A 24,989-nucleotide genomic window follows, 5' to 3' on the forward strand; every position below is an offset into this window, starting at 1 on the left:
TGAAGCTTTTGAATGGCAAAGTTCACAAAAAATTACTTCTTCCTCTCCCAACTATGTCATTCATAGTTTGGATTTGTGAGTTGACAATTTGGAGCAGTCATCCATGTAGTTGACATACTTGTGAATAGTATGCCTTAGGCGACTTTATTTCCTTTCGCTTGGAATGACAAGACCAATCCAGCATTGTGCCTGTCAGCCTTAAAAATGCCTCATCTAGGGGCCAAGTGGTGGCACACCTGGTTGAGCGTATATGTTACAATGTGCAAGGACCCAGGATCAAGCCCCCAGTCCCTACCTGCAGTGGGAATACTTTGTGAGTGGTGAAGTAGTGTTGCAGATGTCTCTCTGAGTCTCTCCCTCTCTATATTCCCCTTCCCTCTCGATTTCTGGCCGTCTCTACTCAATAAAAAAAAAATAAAGGTAATAAAAAAAATTTTTTAAATGCCTCATCTAAAGCAAAAACCTGAATGAAGACTCATTTATGTTCTTTTATTTTATGAGTCTCTGAGAACGTTATGGTCACAAAAGGAGATGTATATTCTTTATAATGTCATAGCCTATGCCTATCAGACTGACTAAAATTAAACAATACTATGTCCAACAAGTACTTTTATGGCAAAAAAAATTATAGTCTTAATAAAATTTATAAGTATTATAAAAGGGAAGCTTTATGATGTGTTTTGACTAAAATTGATAGCTTGGTATCATACCTTCACTGGGAAAATGAAAACTTAAAATAGAAAAGTGAAAGGTTTTTGAGGCTGTATTTCCCCCTTTTCTATGTACCTCAGCTTATATTTTCTGGCTGCCTCCAGATGAACAAATTTGTCTATCTTGCTCTCACCCACATTCTTCTTGCAGCAACAGGACTCCATGGGAAGAGGGATATTAATTTTACTGACTGATAATTCACAAAACAGGAATAATTATTTTACTACACATGGAAGCTACTATCCCAAACAAGCGCATATATTTGGTATACATTTTGGTAAAATAGATTTAGAGGGATAATTTTGTTTAATACCCCTAATGCTATTTTCAGATATGTCTTCTATAAGATGATAATATCTTGGCCATTTATTTATGTCACCTAATTCTACAGAATATGACATGGTGTAAGACACATGACCTTTCAGGATAATTGTCTCATTAGTTTATTTTTACTAATGTGAATTTATTGCTGCTACTGCTGCTTAGAATAGAATAGCTCTGGGAACAGTTGCAATGTAGCCAAAAGCACTCCATGGGGCTGTGGCTTTTATTTCAGTGTTTTACTTATACTCCCCCAAAAATTGTCCACTTGTATTTTTTTTTCTCAAGACTAAAGGATGCTTACACTTAGAACATAATTATTAGTTCAAACCATTCTTCATTTAAAATTCAGCTGCAAAAGCCTGTTCAAATAGTTCCTTATAACTTAAACACAGGCATGCAAAGGATTATATACTGGCTTTGTCAAGAAAATCAAGCATACTCATAGGAAAATATGAGTAGAGTTTCATTCTCATGTTGTCTAGAAATCCTAAGTTTGTAATGATTCTATTTGTAAATAAGTAATAATACATAACAAAAAGCATAAGACAGAACCAGAATTCATTCACTGGACTATATCTCTTCCTTTGGGAGGTGGATTTGACAAGATAATTGCTGAAATATTTTCTAGTTAGTAAAATTTCTGTCTACTAGCTAAATGCTTCCTCCCTCCTCCCCCCACATTCTGGCTCATTAGTAATAATAACAAACCCTTTATTATCGGTTATGATGCAATATGTCTAATGGTTTTACATAAACTCTTTAATCTTCCTAACATCCCAGATACACAGATATTATTACCCCCATTGATAAACAAGAAAACTGAGGCTCAGAAAGATCTTTTAAAATATGCTCACAGTCTGAGCTATAGTTCAGTGGATCCAAGACACCAAAAATAGAAAAAATAATAAAGATATGCTCAAAGTTCAAATCTCTCGATGACAGATCTGAATTCAAACCTGGCTTTGTCTGACCTTAGGTCATCCTTGAAGATTGTACAAGAGAGTCTTTTGAGAATGATGAAACTGCTATGTTTCCTGTGTTTATATTAACTATTAATGTGGTCATGTTTAAACATCTCTCTATCCCTCCCAAGATTCAACTTATTCTGCATTAATTTTTCAATATAAATTTGACATCCACTCAAATATTAATCACCCACACACATTCCTAGTCACCACAGCTGCACCTGCCACTTCTTTATCTGTGCTCTGATCAGCGATCTCTTGCTCCTTGATTATCTCTCTGCCAACCCAACTCAACTCAAACACATGATACAATGGCTATTTCCTAGGGATTTCCTCTCCCTTGAACAGATGCACTCATTCACTTATGCAGATTCATCTGTGATTCTTTTTCTGGTTTTGTACATTGACTGAAGACATTTCCTCTGGCTCTGAATCCTCTCTCTACAACAAAATATCAATAATTTTTCCATAAAATAAATCTATTTAACAGCACCAGAAAATGAGTTTGGGTCAAACCAGTAACAGAAATTGTTATTTATATTACATAACTATGAACCCACCAGTTTTTAATAATTTTCAGTTCTACTTGCTAAATCTGTGTTAATTTACATTTTAAGTAACTGTGAGTTTGAAAACAAACAGTTGTAATATATCTTGTAATGGAACTGAGAATGTGCTAAGTAGCATATTCAGGAGAAATTAAGGTCAAGATGTCAAACTCAGAGTTAATACCTAGTAATACCCAGTAACTTTAACTGATTTAATCAAGACTTTTCAAAAAGTGTGCCTGAAGAGTAACTGAAAATATTGACTCTTTTATGAAGTATCTTCTTCCAAATCTCATGTCATTATCATATAAAAGTTTAAAAGTACAAAGTATTTAAAAAATAAATGATTAATAATCCCCGTGTTTAATAGTGATATTTCTATACTAAAAACATTATCACTTGAAACATTTAGCAATTTAAATTTTTTTCAGATACATCAGTCTAGGTAGAAAAAAATAGATTGGTTTAATTGTTTGCACTGAATGTCACTTGCAGAGCAGGTACAGAAAAGTATAATATCATAAAGGGCTGTGCATTTTATTTTTGCTCCAGATTGTTACTTACAGGAGCCCAAAAACGTTACTTTGAAAAATTATCAATTTACTGTGACAGATATGCTGAACAAATTCCAGTAACCTTTGTGCTTGGTAAGTATAGGTGACACAAAGAATGCAGCCACACAGCTGTCTCCATTAGGATGACACATCGATGACTCTGCATGGGAGTGTTTCCAAGCTGAGGGGCATGCCTGGAAAGCCACTGCTTGCCATAGAGCCAGAATCACCCATGAGGTTTGCTTTTGCTGCATTAACACCCAACAAATTTGAGGTAATACGCTGATGTTGGACCATTATGCTTTCTCTTCACTAACTCTCCCCCCACCCCACGCCCCGCCGCCTTTCTTTTTTGCCATCAATATTTGAATTCTAATACCCACTTACTGGGTGCATTGGCAGGCACAACTCATTTTTTCTCTGGAGGGCCAAATCATAAGGTATGGGTAATAACACACTTCTATACCCCTGCCCCACCCCACCCCCACTCCCAAAGGCTAAAAATGCTGCTAAAGCATCAGTGCAACCTGTCTGCTGTAATGAATCACACTCCATTTCCTACAACTCTGCAGGATTTTACGTCACCCTCGTAGTGAACCGATGGTGGAACCAGTTTGTGAACCTGCCCTGGCCAGACAGACTGATGTTCCTCATCTCCAGCAGTGTTCATGGCAGTGACGAGCATGGACGCCTCCTCAGAAGGACGCTGATGCGTTATGTCAACCTCACGTCCCTGCTCATCTTCCGCTCAGTGAGCACGGCTGTCTACAAGAGATTCCCTACCATGGACCATGTGGTTGAAGCAGGTATATTGATAGCTTTTCCTTCCAGGGACTCCTCTCAACCTAGAGAGGGGCCTCCAAAATGCCTCTGGATATTCCTTATATTTTAAAAGGTTTATTTATTTATTTATTTATAAGAGAGGGGATGAGAGAGAGAGAATATCATAGCATCACTCTGGCACATGTCATAACTGGGATTGAACTCCGAACCTCAGGTTTGAGAGATCCAACAATTTTACCCACTGCACAACCTCTTAGATCACTCCTTATATCATTATTTCATTATGTCATTATATTATATATATATATATTATTTCCTTCACTCAAGACACAGACATACTTGTTTTGTTTGTTTGTTTGTTCACTGAACAGAGACAGCCCAAAATCAAGAAGGAAAGAGGTGATGGACAGGGAGAAAGACAGAGAGACACCTGCAGCACTGCTTCACCACTCATAAAACTTTCTCCCTGTAGATGGGGACCGGGAGGCTCAAGCCCAGGTCCTTGCACATTGTAACATGTGCACCCAACCAGGCATGCCAACACCCAGACCCCTCAGGACACATTTGTTGATTACCTACATTGTACGAGAAAAAAAAAAATCTTAACAAAGATGATTAGCACATGGTTCCTGAAATAGAAAGATTACTATTTACATATTATATATAACATGGCCCTACATTTTCTAGTGTTTTAAAGTTTATCCTCTTTCATAAACAGTGTTGAATTCAGACCTCAAAGGTACACAGAGAAAGGTAGAAAACAGATCCAGAGTAATTTATGACTTGTCGAGGGAGAGGCAAATTACTCAGACTCAAAACTCCTAAATTCATACTCTTCCCCAAGTTTAAGTGGATTCTGGTGGGCCATCAGGAAAGCAATAAAATACAGCTTCAGTATGCGTCTGTTGTCTCTTCTAATTCTCAAAGCAGATGCAACTAGTATTCTACCTGAATGCCTGGCACACTGCAGAGAAGAAATCATGGTTGAAAGATGGTTTTCGGGTAGGGGTAGATAGCATAATGGTTATGCAAACTGATTCTGATGCCTGAGGCTCTGAATTCCCAGGCTCAACCCCACACACCACCATATGCCAAAACTGATCAGTGGTCTGGTAAAAAAAAAAAAAGAAAGAAAGAAAGAAAGAAAGAAAGAAAGGAAGGAAGGAAGGAAGGAAGGAAGGAAGACGGTTCTCTTCGGTGCCAGTATTAAAGCAAAGAGACTGCTGAGCTAGTCTTGAATGGAGTGATGATCCAGTGAGACCATCACTAGCATTTTCTGAATCAATATTACTTGTCATCATAATATGATAGTTCGTTAGACCATGTTAATGTACATATAGAATATAGAAGAAGGCTGCTGCATCCCTTTCTTTTTCTGGACGTTCCTTAAAAGTAGCTTTGTTGTTGTTAAGATCATTTTTCATTTGCTTTTGGAGGATTATTTATTTATTTTAATATTTATTTGTTTATTCCCTTTTGTTGCCCTTGTTTTATTGTTGTAGTTATTATTGTTGTTATCACTGATGTCGTTGTTATTGGATAGGACAGAGAGAAATGGAGAGAGGAGGGGAAAACAGAGAGGGGGAGAGAAAGACAGACACCTGCAGACCTGCTTCACCACTTGTGTAGCGACTCCCCTGCAGGTGGGGAGCCGGGGGCTCAAACCGGGATCTTACTAGGGTCCTTGCGCTTTGTGCCACCTGCTCTTAACCCGCTGTGCTACCTCCCGGCTCCCGAATTATTTATTTATCAATTTATTTTACTTTGGTATGGTCTTGCCCTCTTAAATGTACAATATCAATGGTGACTAAAATCATGGAGTAAGAGCTTAAATCCTGACCCTACTACTTACTAGCTACCTCATGGGAGTTATTTTCTATGTTTCGGTTTCCTGAAGCAAAAAATGAGTCCACAGTAATTTATACTACCATTTATCTCATATACTTCATGGACTTGTCACAAGGATTAAATGAATCTGTAGGAACTAAGTGCAATAATACCTAGCACATAGTGTATGTGAATTATTGCTCTTGATAGTGAAATCATATTAAACAAAAAGACAGACCTGAAAAGATGTATTTGATATGACATTCCAGCTGTTCTTAACCTACCATGATCAGATGATTGTGAAAGCCAGGTGGGAAATAAGGAAAAAAGGGAGTGAATTGGAGAGTAAAATGTGAGAAAATAATAGGATGCAGAGAGTTGGGAGGATGCAGGTGGGGAGTATATGAATGGTCTAGCATAATACAGGTATATTATGTCAAACCAATAAAATCATAAATTTAGCCTCCCCTCCTAATTTAAATATGGACACTGCTTCAGAATGGTCAAGTGGAGAAATGCTACTTCATAACTAGTTTTCTTTTTCTTTTTTTATTATTTTAAATTTTTTAATATTTATTTATTTTCCCTTTTGTTGCCCTTGTTTTTTTATTGTTGTAGTTATTTATTATTGTTATTGTAATTGATGTCATCGTTGTTGGATAGGACAGAGAGAAATGGGGAGAGGAGGGGAAGACAGAGAGGGGAGAGAAAGACAGACACCTGCAGACCTGCTTCACCTCTTGTGAAGTGAGTCCCCCTGCAGGTGGGGAGCCAGGGGCTCGAACTGGGACCCCGAACCGGGACCCTTACGCTGATCCTTGCGCTTTGCGTCACGTGCACTTAACCTGCTGCACTACCACCTGACTCCCCTTTTTCTTTTTTTAAAGTTCAACACTGCAAGCTGCTTTTTAATATTTCATTTATTTATTTTAATAAGAGACGAGGATAGATAGATTAACAGCACTTCTCAGCTCTGGCTTATGATGGTGCTGGGGATTGAACTTGGAACCTCAGAGCCTCAGGCATGAATGTCTTTTGGTATAACTATTATGCTATCTTCCCAGTGCCCATAAATTAGTTTTCTTACCCTCATGTCTAAGGAATCAAATTCATACACCTTTAAAGAAAGACCCAAAAACAAACAAGAAAAATTTGACATGTTCCAGATTGATGAGAGCTAGAATTTACTTAGTGAATAAAGGTGATATTTTTCTAGTTCTGATGCATCCTTGGAATAAAGACAGCGCATTCTGCTAGGAGTTGGATGCCAAGCCAATTCTCAAAGCAAATTTCATCCTCTTAGTGTCACCATCATATTAAAAGTGCTTTGGGAGGAAGCCAGGCTGGCTGGCAATAGAGAGACCTTGGAGGCCTCTGGTCAGACATGAGCTCAAAGAAGTCCAGTTGTGCTTAAGCTTGAGGGGCAAGTAGATGTGATGACATGACTAGGGGAAGTGTGTGTGTGATTTCATTGCTTTTAGGTAGGTATATTTTTCATAATGCCAAAGCTTGCTCCTTGTCAAACTTGTACAAATGTTTGTCATATATTTTGTATCTAGTCTTTTTCCCTTTTCAAGGCTTTTGGAATATTGGAATATCTCTCTTTCCTCCAACCAATACCACCAATACCCCCAGCCATTCCAGAGAGCAAGGGGGGTGTACACCCAGTTAAGCACACATATTACCAAGTGCAAAGGCCTGGATTTGAGCCTCCAATTCCCACCTGCAAGGGGAACAATTCACGAACAGTGAAGCAGGACTACCAGTGTCTTTTTCTCCCTCTCTCTATCTTCCCCTCCTCTCTCAATTTCTCTCTGCCATATCTAATAAAAATTAGAAGGAATGAGGAAAAGAAAAAAGGAAGAAAGGAGGGGGGACAGAGGGAGGGAGGAAGGAAGGGAGGGAGGATGAAAGGAAGGAAGGCAGAGGCCTTTGGGACTGGTGAATTCTTAGTGCCCTAGTGATAAACCATGGAGCCCTAGTGATAAACCAATGAAAGAAAGAAGGAAAGAAAGAAGCAAGGAAGCAAGGAAGCAAGGAAGGAAGGAAGGAAGGAAGGGAGGGAGGGAGGGAGGGAAAGAAGGATAGCTAAATCCATAATGTATATGCTCATTTAATAAAGATTTATTGATTAAGCTCAAGGACTGACTAAGGATCCCGGTTCGAGCCCCGGCTCCCCACCTGCAGGGGAGTAGCTTCACAAGCGGTGAAGCAGGTCTGCAGATGTCTGTTTTTCTCTCCCCCTCTCTGTCTTCCCCTCCTCTCTCTATTTCTCTCTGTCCTATCCAACAACAACATCATCAATAACAACAACAATAATAACTACAACAATAATTTTAAAAAGGGCAACAAAAAGTAAAATAAATAAATACATATTAAAAATTTTTTAAATAAAGATTTATTTAATCTGTATTATATGCAGGTAATGTGCTAACAATGATCTGTAACTATAAGCAAGAACAAACATGGTACCTGTCCCCAACTCTCAGGAAAAATATACTATAAGTGTTTTCTGACATGAATCATTTTCAGAGACCAGCACAAATGTATTTACAATGAAACTTCTTATCTCAATGCTATATTTCTATTTCACTGAAACCGTTTCCTCCTGTACTTGGTAGCCAGTAGTGTGGCTTGAGGACAAAATTTGAAAAACACTTCTCTTTTCTTTTATTGAAGCCCTGAAATCTTCACATGAAATTTCTTGGACTTTGTCTATGACAAGAGAGAGCCTTATGAGGCCCCACCAGAATTTTTAGCAACACTTAAGGCTAACAGACATTAATTCAATGAAGCAAAGTCTAGTTGTCAAGTGGTTGTTGAGATAAAAGTTCTAACTTTAGGTACAGTGACTGGAAGTCTAGGCCTGTGCTTAGATCATCTAATCTATGGCCTTCTTGTGAGAAGTAAAATCAAATAGATTCTTTGTACTATTGACTCTATGCCCTGTGGTCTGCTGTGGGAGTGTTTCCTGGTACATTTTATAACTCTGGGGCTTCTTGGTTCCTTTGAAATTTCCAGCTGCTCTGTGTTACAGGAGAGATGATCCAGGGGATAGCAGTATTCATTCAAAAACTGTGCCAATATTTCCTCTGTTGGCTGAACTTTTACAGGCTGAGTCAGTTACCTCTATAGTCTCACATGATGATCCCAGAACAGACAGAACGTCATTCTGTGAGTGAAACTTGACTCACTGACTTGAACTTGCTCTGTACAGGAGTGAAACTGCACAGTAGAACAAGCCCTCCTTGAGTCTGTGCCATGGATGGGCAATTTCAGCTGGTCAGTGTTTGAAGGAGGCCCTGTAGTTCTGCTTTAGGAGTTAAATCAAGGCTGTGTGCTTAGTGCTTCTCAAAGTATGATCACAGGCCACATTCACTGAGTTGTTGAGTGTACTTAGATTTAAACTGTAGGTCCCAGCAACCTGCAGAACCAGAGGCTTATGATGTAGGAATCCACCAAAAAAAAAATTATTTATTGGATAGAAACAGAGAGAAGTTGAGAAGGGAGGGGGAGGGAGAGAGAAAGACATCAGCAGCACTGCTTCACCACTCATGAAGCTTTCCCCCAATTAGTGGGGACCTTGGGCTTAACCCAGGTCTTTGTACATAGTAACTTGTGTGCTCAACCAGGAGCAATCCATATTTTTAAAAAGCTCCCCAGAAGCACTGAAAGGGTTTAACCCAAACAAAAATGTTAACATGACCAGCCTGTATTGTAATATGGTCATTGTTCCCAAACTTTGTTGCAAGTAGCAACCACTACAGATCTTTTAAAAATATTCACTCTGGGTCAGTAACACAGTGGGTTAAGTGCACATGGTGCAAAGTGCAAGGACCAGCACAAGAATCCCCATTCAAGCCCCAGATCCTCACCATGGGGGGGGGGGGTTGCTTCACCAGCGTTGAAGCAGGTCTACAGGTGTCTTTCTCTCCCCATCTCTGTCTTCCCCTCCTCTCTCCATTTCTCTCTGTCCTATCCAACAACAACAACATCAATAACAACAATAATAATAACCACAACAATGATGAAACAACATGGGCAACAAAAGGAAAAAAATAGCCTCCAGGAGCAGTGGGTTCCTAGTGCAGGCACTGAGCCCCAGCAATAACCCTGGAGGCAAAATAAAAAATAAATACTCACTCCAACCCCACTCCCAGATATTAGAATTCAATAGCTGTGAGGTGCAATATGGGTTTCCCAGAATTTTCTAATACGTAACAAAGTTTAGGATTCCCTGTGCTAGGGTGCATCCAGTTAAGTCCTTCTATTTCGTCTGCAAATTCTCTCAGATCTACTCAAAGAATCAAATAAAACTCTAGGTAACCTGGACTGGTGAGGACTTAAGAGCATTAATTTCCTATGTTATTTCCTGTGTGTCATATGTAGAAGGCAGCAAACTCTCAAATGAATTTTTTAGGAGCAAGGGAATGTTCAATTAGAGATATTTTGGTCATGTTGGGAAATTCGAGGTGTTTCTCTGTTCAGCACTGCTATCCCCAGATACTGGTTTTACTTAACTATATCCTACTTTAGTTTTTTTCAAACCAGGACTTGTTACTCACCTACTGGGTTCTTAAATCATTAAATGCAACCAATATTTTTCATGAAAATGGAATGGAATGGCATGGAATAGGACAGAATAGAGAATGCCTCATGTCAAAGGGCCGACAATTGTTTTGTGAATCTTGTGTATCTTACTGTAGTTCTTAGTAAAAAAAAAAAAATTTTTTTTAATGTTTTAACGTACTGCTACACACAGTGTCTTCACAGTGTGATTCCACCCCCTCTCTCTCTTTCAATCTCATTTTTGCCTTCCCTTGTCTTTCCCAACTGACAGGGATTTCTAAACCTCTGTCATTTAATTTAAAGAACAGCTGCAGTTCAATCAAGTGGCTTCACTCCATTCAGTTGGAGACTACAGGGAGGAAAATGAGCCAGGCATATTTAAATCTTCCTGCAGAAGTCATCCCTCTGAGAAGGGTTCAAATGCTAAGTGCATAACTTTCGCTTTCAGAAAGAACTGGCAATGAACTCCTTCTGCCTTCAAGTTTTGAGATTCACAGCTTTGAGTTCCCCTTCTAATGTGAGCCTCATTTGCACACTCTGTTTTAAAAGTGAAGACATTTGCAGCAAGAAAAAAAAAAAACAACATGCCAGCTATATAGCAAACAAAGTCAGCGGTGACTGGAATATTGTTCTTTTTTTAATATTTATTTTATTTATTCCCTTTTGTTGCCCTTGTTGTTTTATTGTTGTAGTTATTATTGTTGTCATCATTGTTGGATAGGACAGAGAAATGGAGAGAGGAGGGGAAGACAGAGAGGGGGAGAGAAAGACAGACACCTGCAGACCTGCTTCACCACCTGTGAAGGGACTCCCCTGCAGGTGGGGAGCTGGGAGCTTGAACTGCAATCCTTATGCCAGTCCTTGCACTTTGCGCTACCTGCACGCTTAACCCGCTCCGCTACCGCCCAACTCCCTGGAATATTGTTTATCAATGAACTTCATCAGTCCTTTGACTTGAAGACAATCCAAAGTTCCCTTAATGTTGCAGACCTTACTGTTCCCATTGAACCACACAGTACAGTTCAAGTCACAAGTAAATGCAGACATGTATATGGAGTGTGTGTGTGTGTGTGTGTGTGTGTGTGTGTGTGTGTGTGTGTGTGTGTGTGTGTGTGTGGTTTTTTTTTCTTTTACTCTGATTAGAAATATGAAGGGAAGTTCTTTGGGATTCACAATATGGAAATTGCTGAGCAGAGCTGAACCAGGCAGAAGGGGAAAAAAATAGTAACAGAGACTCTAAGCAGCTGCAGGGCAAGATAAAATAGCAATATTGGGGGTGTGGGTAAGGCCTGAGGGAGCACAGCAGAGAGAAAGACATGTACAGGAGGTAAAATAGTGTGAGGGACAGCCAGCTGCCAGTCTGAGAGAAGTCAATACCTGTGGACAGCACAGCCTTAGAGGTGAGGTGAATGACCACATTCATGGATGGCTGGTGAAAATGGCCTCAGGTGCTAGTGAGGATGGTATTTCGTTTTATAACAAACAATCTCAGAATTGATGTGACTGGCTCTTTAGAGACTTTCTTGCAATCAGTCAATGACTTGACTTCCATAGATGATGTTACTTTGAATAAGATATATGAAAACAAAACAAAACCAAAAAAGGCAGCCCGGAATAGTGAGACCTCAGTAGTAACCACCAATAAATGAATAAATAAATAAATAAATAAATAAATAAATAGATGTTAAGTGAAAAGAATAAGATTTTCAGGTGTACCTTTGCATGAACACATCCAGATATGTAAAATTTCAATAAATGTTTACTAAATAAGTCTGCTTCCTTCTTCCTCCTCTACATAGGGGAGAGGGGACAAGTGGATAACTTACATTTCACATAAGATGCTGTGCTCTAGCACATACTAAGTATGATGTATGTACCAAGCATTATGTTAACCTCTTGATATTTGTTTGTTGACTCAAGTAATTCAACAACATCCCTGTGAGACAGATATCAACATCTCTCCTTCACACTAAGGCTCTGCAATCTTGTGCAAACTGGACCATACACACAAGAATTCTTTGCAAGTAGGCACCAAACACCATAGAGACTGTGGTGGCACCATGCTCTCTGCCTACCAAAGGTTCTTAGCAGTGCAGTACTTTTGCGTGTGACATTGCCATAATGCTAAACAAGAGAGAAGACTGGTGGCAGCCGTGAAGAAGGGAAACCCCCGGGGAGGAAGAAAGGCATGTAAGAAAACTTCATAGAGGAGGACCTGGCTGATGAGGACTTAGAAGAGAGCTGTCAGGAGACAGTCATTAATTCATGTGCTCAGTATGCCAATAAGTGCTATGTTTACATTTTCATTTGATTAAGCTTGAAAATTCTATGTGTTCTTATTCTCACTTTTAGATAGATAAACTAGAACATAAAGAAAATACGTTTTGGGAGTCGAGTGGTAGCACAGTGAGTTAAGAGCAGGTGGCACAAAGTGCAAGGACTGGCGTAAGGATCCCGGTTCGAGTCCCCGCTCCCCACCTGCAGGGGAGTCGTTTCACAAGCGGTGAAGCAGGTCAGCTGGTGTCTGTCTTTCTCTCCCCCTCTCTGTCTTCCCCTCTTCTCTCCATTTCTCTCTGTCCTATCCAACAATGACGACAACAATAATAACTACAACAATAAAACAACAAGGGCAACAAAAGAGAATAAATAAATAAATATTTTTAAAAAAAGAAAAAGAAAATACATTTCGTGGTCTGGGAGGTGGCGCAGTGATAAGGCTTTGGACTCTCAAGCATGAGGTCCCAAGTTCAATCCCCAGCAGCATATGTGCCAGAGCGATGTCTGGTTCTTTCTCTCTCCACCTATCTTTCTCATAAATAAATAAAATCTTTAAAAAAAAAAAAGGGGGGGGATACCTTTTTCCAGATGTTCTAGTTCATGTTTAGTGTCTCTGTACTTTCTGCAGGTCATCTCTATTATTACGGATTGCTGCCTCTGATGGCCTCAAATGGTCATATAAAATGGTGTGCTCTCACAAGGACACACTCCTTATCTTGACCCAAGTACAAAGTTCTTGAGGAAACAACATTTTCTACTTCTTTACTAGCCCTTCACCCTACACACACTTAGTAGACACCACGATAGTCATGGGAATATATTAGTGCTCATATATCATTATTTTTATCTGCTTAAAGGTTTTATGACAGCAGATGAAAGGAAATCATTTGACCGTCTCAAATCTCCTCATCTAAAATACTGGGTTCCATTTATCTGGTTTGGAAATCTCGCAGCAAAAGCCCGGAAGGAAGGCAGAATCAGAGACAGTGTTGACCTGCAGTCACTGATGACAGTAAGTACATGGCAAACCATCAGTAATAAAATGTCAGTTAGACAATAAGAGACAACTAGTCAGGCCACAGTAAATCTCCTCTGTTCAATGTTCATGATAAATGAACCAGAAATATTGGGCTAGGACCAGAACCTGGAACACGCAGAACAAGAGTAGTATACAGGTTTCAACTAAGATTAATGGGTAGTGGTTGCTTGGAAACACTGCTTTAAAATTAGGCTTTGTATTGGACTCCGCTGGAAAGTTGTTCCTTGACATATTAGCAATAGCCTCCAAGGGATCTGGAGATTTGCTGCCCATGAAGTTTATTTTCCACTCCTTGCTCCAGAATCTTAGAATAAAATCTGGAAAAACAACAATGGCAACAAAAAGGAATAAATAAATATTGAAAAAGAAGAAGAGGAAGAAAAAAATCTGGAGTAGCAAGAAATCACCACAGTCATTTTTTTTTTTTTTTTTTTTACCAGAGCACTGCTCAGCTCTGGTTTATGGTGGTGCAGGGGGATTGAACCTGGGATTATGGCTCCTCAGGTAGGAGAGTCTCTTTGCATAATCATTATACGATCTACCGCTGCCCCACAGTCAATTCTTCAAAATCAAAATAGCCCAGCATTAAGTTCCAGTGCTCCAGAAAACACAACTATGTTTTCATTAAATGAAATAATCCTGGACTCATCCAAGAAACAAATTTATGTAGATACTAGATGGATTTGTACCCTGACTGCCTGCTCAGATTAAGCTAAACAGAAGGAATGATTTAAACATAGCTCCCAAAACTAATGTGAACTCTTTCATTACAGTCTTAGATAAGAATTTAAGTGCAGTTAAAAAATAAAATAAGATAAAATAAAAATTGTAGATCTCAGTCTTTTGTGATCCAAACAAATATTTTCTGTCAAAATAAATAATCTAAAGACAGAGGCCAGGCGGTGGAACACTTGGTTAAGAGCGCACAATACAGTGTGCAAGAATCCAGGTTCAAGGCCCTAGTCCCACCTGCAGGGGGGAAGCTTCACAAGTGGTGGAGCAGGGCTTCAGGTGCCTCTCTGTCTCTCTCCCGCTCTATCTTCCCCTCTCAATTTCTCTCTGTCTCTATACAATAATAAATAAATAAATAAAACTTTTTAATAAATATTTTTAACCTTATTTTTTATTATTATTTTTTTATATTTATTTTCCCTTTTTGTTTCCCTTGTTGTTTTTCTATTGTTGTAGTTATTATTGTTGTTGTTATTGATGCCATCATTGTTGGATAGGACAGAGAGAAATGGAGAGAGGAGGGGAAGACAGAGAGGAGGAGAGAAAGATAGACACCTGCAGTCCTGCTTCACCGCCTGTGAAGTGACTCCCCTACAGGTGGGGAGCCGGGAGCTCAAACCGGGGTCCTTACCCAGGTCCTTGCGCTTTGCGCCACATGCGCTTAACCCACTGCACTACTGCCCGACTCCCATAAATAAAACATTTTTTAAAAACATTAAAAATCATCTAAAGTCCTCATTTATGAGGGGAAAGGTTGAGGGTGTATTTGCTTTTTTCTTTTTCTTTCTTTTTTCGTTACATTTTTTCTAAGATCTATAATAGATATGTTTTCATGCCTATGAGATGAAACTGGAGGTGACTATGCTTAGTGAACTAAGAGATGAAAGACAAATACTGGATGGTTTCACTCATGTGGAATCTAGAGAACTGAAACACATGAACTTGCAAAACCAAAGAAAGAAAACAGAAACAAACGAACTTTCTCTAAGACTTTGTGAGAACTATGGTGGTTATCTTAGAGTGAGCAAAGGCAGAGAACTTTAGTGATACGTGTGCTGTGGAACTATATCCTGTAGTCTTACAATCGTGTAAGTCACTATTAACCACTAAAAGGGGGGAGTACTTTTTATTAAAAAAAAAAAAGTAGAGAAAGTAGTCTGTTCTCCACATAATTTACCAAGATGACTAAAACTGTCATTTAAATTACTAACAATTCCTGGCCATCACCAATTTAGGTCAGTTCTACATATATTTTGAGAATTATGGTATCAGTAGAGTAGGGGACATTTTTCTAAGGTCCTGATTTATCTTGATGTTAAATACATATCCGCACCACCTCCCCTGTCATATATATATATATATATATATATATATATATATATATATATATATATATATATATGTATATATATATATGATGGCACAGTAGATTAAGCGCATTGGACTCTCAAGCATGAAGTTCCATCTTTGATCCCTGGCATCACATGTGCCAGAGAGGGTTGCTCTGGCTTTCTCTCTTCTTTTTTCTTTCTCATTAATAAATTAAAATATATATTAAATTAATTATATAGAACTTAATTACATAGCATTAAATTGATTAATTATATAAGTCATATATATATATATATCTGACTGTGCTCATCCTCTGCACGTTGCTGAATGATGTTCATGGCTTGCTATTTTCAGAGTTATTTTCTTTTTTTAATCTGTACATTAAACAATCACTTGCCTTTTAAAAAAAAAAAAGTGTGTCTCATCCATTTGCAGATATAAATGAAAAGCATGGCCACACTCCAAAACCCAATAAATATTCATTACCAGTAAATTGTGTTTCCTCTGTCTCTGGCTTAGGAAATGAATCGATACCGTTCTTGGTGCAGCCTCTTATTCGGTTACGACTGGGTTGGGATTCCGCTGGTTTACACCCAGGTATCAAAGACCGTGCATGTGACTGTAATTCCTCCTCGCCCACCTTGGCATTGCTGTGGGCAGCCAGCACGGTGCTCTCACTCAGGTTTCTCTCTATTCCAGGTTGTCACTCTGGCCGTCTACACCTTCTTCTTCGCGTGTCTGATTGGACGCCAGTTTTTGGATCCCAGCAAAGGCTATGCAGGACATGATTTAGATCTTTACATTCCAGTCTTTACTCTCCTGCAATTCTTCTTCTATGCAGGATGGCTCAAGGTAGCCAACAGTCTCAGCACCTGTATCCTGCTCTATAATCTCCGTCATGTTCCAAATTCTGCACACTGGTGCCTCCCAGGGTCTCTAGCAAACTATCCATGAGTCAAAAGTAGATTTAACATTTAATAGCTTAGAAATGTCAGTCCTTGTCAACCAGGGATTAAAACAACAGGGATGTGGTGAATACCATATTGCAGCATTCCGCGGCATTTTATTTAGATGCAGAGAAATTACAAAGTTGCTCTTTTATGGCTACTGGTTTTTGAAAGTTTTTATGTGCTCCCACTAGGACTATAGCAATATAATTAAAGCAATAACTGTACGGACTATAGCAATATAATTAAAGCAATAACTGTACCTTGCTTTGATATTTTACACTGAAATATGCAGCTAGGTAAAAAGGAATAAATAAGAAGCCTTGTACACAAGACACAAGTACTGATCTTGTATTATTACGTTGGTTCTGCCCAATTCTACAAATCGTTGCAACTCCCTGAAATCTCACATTAAAGGCACACACACACACCACATTTTCTTTTTCTTTCTTTTTATTTATTTATTTTTAAATATTTATCTATTTATTCCCGTGTTGCCCTTGTTTCATTGTAGTAGCTATTATTGTTATTGATGTCAGCGTTATTGGCTAGAACAGGGAGAAATGGAGAGAGGAGGGTAGACAGAGAGGGGGAAAGAAAGATAGACACCTACAGACCTGCTTCACTGCTTGTGAAGCAACTTCCCTGCAGGTGGGGAGCCTGGGGCTCGAACTGTGATCCTTACGCCAGCTCTTGCATTTTGTGCCACCTGCACTTAACCTGCTGCACTACCACCCAACTCCCCCCATTTTCTTTTTCTAAGTCTTTTTTCTTTGTTAAAGCATTTTATTTATTTATTCATAAAGATAGAAGGAGAGAGAGAAAGAGCCAGACATCATTCTGGTACATGTGCTGCCAGGGATTGAACTCAGGACCTCAGGCTTGAGAATCCAATGTTTTAGCCACTGTGCCACCTCCCAAACTACCCACCCCCCCCATTTTCAAAACCAGAACTGAGACACCAAAAAGAATTTACCAGAATCAAAACCATAAATACCAAGACTGATAATAGCATTTTCTTTACCAAAAAATTAAAAGCAGGTCAGAGCACTGACAGACTTATCCAACCACCAATGCGGGCTTTATTTGATTCATCTGAGGTCATCTACCTTCCCTAAATGCAGATGGAAACATCAGAGACCTGATGCCTGTCTTCCTCTCCCTCTCAATCTCCCATTTCCCCCCCCAAGAGCAGTAGACAATGACTTCACTGAGTACATAAAAATCTAATGACAGCCTGAAAATGACTTTCATATAATAAAATTTTTGAATTTCTGACCTTCCAAACAGCAGCCTATGTTAACATGCATGAACAAGACCTTTCGAGTTTCTGCAGCATTTTCCCTGCAGATGCTTTCACTTAAAAATAAATGTGTTGGCATTTCAAATTCTGCTCCAACGAGTAAAGGCATGTCCTTTACAAATGGCTAAAAAAATTTTCACCAGATGACAATGATTCTTAATTATTTTTCCCCATTTAAGAGGGAAAGGCCAAGAGAGATCAATAGCTCTGGTTTCCCATGAAAGAAAAAAGTAGACTATTTTCATAAACAGAGTCATTATAATCAACCCAAGTGTTGCATCACTCTGGTCTTTTATTACCCTTTCCCCAGAGCTGTTCTAAGTTTTTTTTTCCTTGTTTTTTTTTAATTTTTTAAAATTTTCCCTTTTATTGCCCTTGTTGTTTTTTACTGTTGTTGTAGTTATTATTGTTGTTATTGATGTCATTGTTGTTGGATAGGACAGAGAGAAATGAAGACAGGAGGGAAAGATAGAGAAAGGGAGAGAAAGACACCTGCAGACCTGCTTCACCACCTGTGAAGCGACTCCCCTGCAGGTGGGGAGCTGGGGGCTCGAACCAGGATCCTTACTCAGGTACTTGCACTTCACGCCTCGTGCTACCACCCAACTCCCTCTTTTTCTTTATTTATTTATTGGGGGATTAATGCTTTACAGTCGACAGTAAATATAATAGTTTGTACATGCATAACATTTCCCAGTTTTCCACATAACAATACAACCTCCACTAGGTCTGTCATCCTGTACTCTGCCTCCCACCCACCCCAGAGTTTTTTACTTTGGTGTAATACACCAACCTAAGTTTTTTTCCTTAAGGCACCATCCTTACTCATGTATATTCCACTACTCTCAGGTCAATTTCATCATCCCTTTTATTTCACATAGAGAAAGAAAGAGAAACAGAGAGAGGAGGAGAGAGATCAAAGACCAAAGTGCTGTGGCTCCTTCCATGGCCCCAGGGTCCAATCCTAGGCCACCCCCTACTGGGTGAACTATCTTCCAGTCACAAGCAATGAAGCAGGTCTGCAGGTGTCTATCCTCTCTCCCTCTCTTATCTTCCCCTCCTCTCTCAATTTCTCTGTCCTATCAAAAAAAAATAGAAATAAAAGAAAAAAAAACATACTCTAAGGTATGGTTCTCTGCTCTGACCACTCATTAAAATCTCTTGAGTTTTACTCAGTACTGATGCTCAGGCTCAAACCCACACCCATTCTATCAGTAACCAGGGGAGAGAGGAACCCAGGCATCTTTTTAAAAAGCTCTCTCGGTGGTTATAATGTTCAGCCAAGGTTGAGAACAACCATTCTACAACTATTCTGACTTAAATCTTAAACCATAAACAGAAATTGTTTTCTTCCAAAGGGTCTCAGAATCTAGAAACCCAACTAATCAATGATATTTTTTTTATTTTATATACTTATTTTATATAAGTTTTTCTCACCTCTATCCAACGTAAAAGATTACATACACACAATACACACACACCACAGAAATAGAAATAAAAGAAATTGTAAAAATCAAAGAGAATTATTGAAGAGGGAGAATAACAGGTGAGTCATATCTGACATAAATATCTCATTGAGAAGGCTATTCAATCCAGGAACATGGTAAGAATATTTAATTTTAGGGGCCTGGTGGTGGCACACCTGGTTGAGCGCATATATTACAATGTGCAAGAATGTGGGTTCAAGCCCCCGGTTTCCACCTGCTGGGGGCAAGCTTTGTGAGTGGTGAAGCAGTGCTGCAGGTGTCGCTCTGTCTCTCTCCCTCTCTATCAACCCCTTCCCTCTTGATTTCTGGCTGTCTTTATCCAATAAATAAAGATTTTTTAAAAAAATTTTAAAAGAACATTTAATATTGATCCACTATTAAAATACATGTGATAAGAAGCTAAACCTCTCCCAGCAGAAAAACTAACTTACTTGATAGCAGTAAATCCTTTCAGGTAAAGCTGAGATAAAACAAATTCCAGCTCTCTGACTCACTCACTCATTTGGCAGTTATGTCTAATAATTGTTAAATCTCCTTGTACTGTTTTCTTTCATTATATTTGACTCTCTCTTTAAAGATATTTATTTATTTAAAATAGAGGCAGAGAGAAGTTGAGAGGGAAGAGAAGCTTAGAGAGGGAGAGAAAGAGAGAAAAATACCTGCAGCACTACTTCACTGCTCCTGAAGCTTCTCCCTTGCAGGTGGGGACTGGGAGTTTGAACCCAGGTCCTCGCACAGTGTAATGTGTATGCTCTACCAAGTGCACCACCACCCAGCCCCTTGCATTAGTTATTAAGCCTATCTTTGCTGTTCAGCCTTCCCCACGTTTGCCTTTTGTCTCTTTGTTCTTGAGATGATAAGCAGTTCTGAGAACAGGGCCTTCCACGTTGATCTCATTTGTGTGAAAGGCGAGCATCTGGCTACTAAACAATCTGTGGCTTCTCCTGGACAAAGCTGCATTGTCATCAGTTGAACCTCTTCTGGAGATCATGCCCATGTGAGGCACCTCACTCAGGGGTTGAGGGCTTGATTGTTTATGAATTACCTGTCTATAAAACAACCCACTCCCCGTAAGCTTCATACTCTGAAAAAAGGCAAAAGAGAATAGGATGGGCAGGCACTGCCTTCGAGTCTCATTCTTTCTCTTCCCAAGAATCATGACAGATTGACTCTGTGTTCTCCATACAGGTGGCTGAGCAGCTCATCAACCCTTTTGGAGAAGATGATGATGACTTTGAAACTAACTGGTGCATTGACCGAAATTTGCAGGTCAGAGAAGTATTTCTTCCCTTTGCAGGCATGGAAAATAAATCACTTGTGATGTGTCCAATGGAAACACACTCTGAAGGCAGGCCCCATGGACTTCAGAGTTCTAACCACACATGAAAGAGTTCTCACTGTGCTGTGTGTTGTCAGTTCTAGTGATACTGTATCCCTTTTGGATAGGAATTCAGCCAGTTTTCTTGCCACATTTCTTTATCAGCTCTCTCCAGTCTCTGGCATTGCAGCACAGAGCAGTATTTCAAATCATTCTCAATCCGTGTTCTGATACCCTCCAGAGGAGTTCTTAGGGACATAAAATGGCAGCCAAAACTGATGGTAGTTTTTAAACTCATGTGACATAGGTTCTAGAGTCAGCTGTCCAGCAAGTGGCCACTGGAGTGTGAGCCAAACCAGCCTAAATGGCTCCAACTGGGCCCCAGAGATTTTTTTCCCCTGAGCCATTATCCCAGAGAAGTTTCTCTTAAAGAACCAGGAAGAGAGACTCTTCCTTCCATGTTCCTCTTCCCTGAGAAACAGACTAAATAAAAGCCTCCAATATGTCTATTTGTTTCAAGAACTTAGTCAACTCTTAAAAGCCAAGCATTTCAATGCAGATCATTTTTGAAAGTCTGTGAGAGGGGAAGCATAATGCCTAGGCCACTCACGCTTTGTAAAAATTGGATGCTCGTGGTCCGGAGGTGGCGCAGTGGTTAAGGCACTAGACTCTCAAGCATGAGGTCCTGAGTTTGATCCCTGGCAGCACATGTACCAGAGGAATGTCTGGTTCTTTCTCTCCTCCTATCTTTCTCATGAATAAATAAATTAATTTTAAAAATTGGATGGTCAAAAAAAATGGATTCTTGGAGGGTAAATAATTTATGCATCTGTTTGTGGAAGTCTAGAGGAGAGATCATTAGAGTCCCAATAAGTACAGACTTGTTGACGTCCTTCCTCAAACACCCAAACATAAACATACATTAGGGATTATGTCAAGTATAAATGTGCTTATGGGGTCAACAGAATTTGGATATTGAAACTCTTCCTGTAATATCTGAAGTTGGATTTTATAGGGGGCCAGGAGCTATTGCACCTGTTAAGCACACATAGCACAAAGCCACAAGGATCCCAGTTCGAGACCCCCCCCCACCTACAGAGGGGTAGCTTCACAAGTGGTGAAGCAGGTCTGCAGATGTCCATCTTTTTCTCTCCCTCTCTAGCTTCCCCTGCCCTCTCAATTGCTCTGTCCTATCCAAAACAAGAAGAAAAAAAAAGTTGAAAAAAACAGCCAGAGGAGCCATGAATTTGTAGTGCAGGAAACCAAGCCCCAGCAATAACAGTAGCTCTGAGCAAAAAAAGAGGGTCCACATAAGCAGCTTCACTCTGGGCCAGTGTGGGCAGTTTTCTAGCCTTAGACGCCCTGTCAAGAGTTCCTGTGTGGCCAATGGCACCCACAGCTCTCTGCCTCAGCCCTGATCGCAGACAATGTGACCTGCAGACATTTGTATACTTACTCCTCCAGACTCTGTTCTACCCCTCTCTCAATCCCATCCTCATGCTGGCACTGAACTTTCTTTCTCTATACAAATCACATCTGAATTTTTCTAACCATCTCATGGCGGTTGTAGGTGTCTCTGTTAGCTGTGGATGAAATGCACATGAGTTTACCCAAGATGAAGAAGGACATTTACTGGGATGATTCTGCCGCTCGACCACCATACACACTGGCAGCAGCTGACTACTGCATCCCCTCCTTTCTCGGATCAACAGTTCAAATGGGGTGAGTGCAGTTTATTTCTTTCAATCATCAATATTAAGAAAGTAAGTTGGGGAAAAAAAAGAAAGTAAGTTGGGGAGTCGGGTGGTAGCACAGCGGGTTAAGTGCATGTGGTGCAAAGCGCAAAGTGATTTCTGGCTGTCTCTGTGCAATAAATAATAAAGACAATCTTTTTAAAAAATAATTATTTAAAAGAAAAGAATAAGGAAACTTCCAATGGAAGGGATGGGATATGGCACTCTGGCAGTGGGAATTGTATGGAATTGTACCCCTCTTATCCCACAACCTTGTTGATCATTATTAAATCAGTAATAATAGTAATAATGAAGTTGAAAAATAAGAAAATACAAAGCAGAATTTGGACTGGGTTTGTTGTATTGCACCAAAGTGAAAGACAAAAAAAAAAGGCATGAAAAAAGAAATCTGTATGTGCCCATCACCCACCCAACCTGCAGTTATTGAGATGTGACCAGTCGTCTCATCCATACTACCACCACCCACCCTCCCCCACACTGGGGCATTTTCATGTCTTAAAAAAAAATTAAATACAGAAATTCTTTTGCTCATGAACCAGCCACAGACTGCCACTTTTGAGAATTCTGGATTGGTGGAGGAACCAATAGGAGTGTAGCCAATAAAATAACATGAATTGGAGAGTAATGGCATTTCTTGTTTAAGTTTTTAATTTGGGGGTGGGAGCACCTTGAGTATGTTTAAAGGAAAGGGTGATCCTTTCCTTCTCCACCTTTGCCTTTCTTTCATTGGAATCCCCTTAACAACACCTCTGCTGGATTTCACTTTGCTGCTATGTCTTGTCTGAGCAGATCCATTCAGACTCCCCGTGACATATACTATACAACTGAACACTGGATGACTTAGCATCCCTTGTATCAGAAGGTTCACAGGGGGGAGTTGGGCAGTGGGTTAAGCACCCATGGTGCAAAGTGAAAGGACAGGCTTTAAGGATCCCGGTTCGAGGACCCCGGCTCCCCACCTGCAGGAGAATCCCTTCACAGGTGGTAAAGCAAGTCTGCAGGTGTCTATCTTTCTCTCCCCATCTCTGTCTTCCCTTTCTTTCTGTCCTAGCAATAAGAACAACAATAATAACTACAATCATAAAACAACAAGGTCAACAAAAGGGAATAAATAAATAAATAATATTTTTTTTAAAAAAAAGGCCCACAGGAAAACACCTTATCACAGACAGCAGTGGGGAAAAAGAAAGCTTTGACTCTTCTGGGAAATGCTGCATAATTTATTGTATAAACTGTGACTTTTTAAAATATTTAATAATTTATTCCTTTTTGTTGCCCTTGTTTTTTTTTCCACTTTTTTTTCATTTTTTTTTATTGGGGAATTAATGTTTTACATTCAACAGTAAGTACAATAGTTTGTACATGCATAACATTACCCAGATTCCCATATAACAATACAATCCCCACTAGGTCCTCTGAATCCTTCTTGGACCCGTATTCTCCCCACCCACCCACCCACCCCAGAGTCTTTTACTTTGGTGTAATACGCCAGTTCCATTTCAGGTTCTACTTCTGTTTTCTTTTCTGATCTCATTTTGTCAACTTCTGCCTGAGAGTGAGATCATCCCATATTCATCCTTCTGTTTCTGACTTATTTCACTTAACATGATTTTCTCAAGGTCCATCCAAGATCGGCTGAAAACGGTGAGGTCACCATTTTTTACAGCTGAGTAGTATTCCATTGTGTACATAGACCACAACTTGCTCAGCCACTCATCTGTTGTTGGACACCTGGGTTGCTTCCAGGTTTTGGCTATTACAAATTGTGCTGCCGGGAGCCAGGCGGTAGCGCAGCGGGTTAAGCGCACGTGGCGCGAAGCTCAAGGATCTGAAGGATCCAGGTCAATCCCCCGGCTCCCCACCTACAGGAGATTCGATTCACAAGCGGTGAAGCAGGTCTGCAGATGTCTATCTTTCTTTCCCCCTCTCTGTCTTCCCCTCCTCTCTCCATTTCTCTCTGTCCTATCCAACAATGACAACATCAATAACAACAACAATAATTACAACAATAAAACAACAAGGGTAACAAAAGGGAATAAAAAAATCTTAAAAAAAAAAAAAAGAAAAAACAATTGTGCTGCCAAGAACATATGTGTACACAGATCTTTTTGGATGGATGTGTTGGGTTCCTTAGGATATATCCCCAGGAGAGGAATTGCAGGATCATAGGGTAGGTCCATTTCTAGCCTTCTGAGAGTTCTCCAGACTATTCTCCACAGAGGTTGGACCAATTGGCATTCCCACTAGCAGTGTAGGAGGGTTCCTTTGACCCCACACCCCCTCCAGCATTTGCTGCTGTTACCTTTTCTGATGTATGACATTTTCACAGGAGTGAAGTGGTATCTCATTATTGTCTTTATTTGCATTTCTCTGACAATCAGAAACTTGGAGCATTTTTTCATGTGTTTCTCTGCCTTTTGGATCTCTTTTGTGGTGAATATTCTGTCCAAGTCCTCCCCCCATTTTTGGATGGGGTTATTTGTTGTCTTGTTGTTGAGTTCGGCAAGCTCTTTATATAT

At 39.7% G+C, this 24,989-nt stretch overlaps 1 protein-coding gene across 3 annotated transcripts in view; it reads left to right on the forward strand.

The window, feature by feature from the left end:
• BEST3 (bestrophin 3) overlaps nucleotides 1-24,989 on the forward strand; it is a 62,414-nt gene that overhangs the window by 2,570 nt on the left and 34,855 nt on the right. For 2 of the 3 annotated variants that reach the window (XM_060194948.1, XM_060194950.1), the window contains exons 3-9: nucleotides 3,101-3,195; nucleotides 3,675-3,908; nucleotides 13,416-13,570; nucleotides 16,181-16,258; nucleotides 16,361-16,513; nucleotides 20,587-20,667; nucleotides 22,287-22,438. In XM_060194948.1, the coding sequence (XP_060050931.1) occupies nucleotides 3,101-3,195; nucleotides 3,675-3,908; nucleotides 13,416-13,570; nucleotides 16,181-16,258; nucleotides 16,361-16,513; nucleotides 20,587-20,667; nucleotides 22,287-22,438 (948 nt within the window). The remainder of the gene's footprint in view (nucleotides 1-3,100; nucleotides 3,196-3,674; nucleotides 3,909-13,415; nucleotides 13,571-16,180; nucleotides 16,259-16,360; nucleotides 16,514-20,586; nucleotides 20,668-22,286; nucleotides 22,439-24,989) is intronic. The other variant, XM_060194949.1, reaches the window with a different exon arrangement.

The sequence above is a fragment of the Erinaceus europaeus genome, chromosome 7, assembly GCF_950295315.1.
Source record: "Erinaceus europaeus chromosome 7, mEriEur2.1, whole genome shotgun sequence".
Taxonomy (NCBI): Eukaryota; Metazoa; Chordata; class Mammalia; order Eulipotyphla; family Erinaceidae; genus Erinaceus; species Erinaceus europaeus.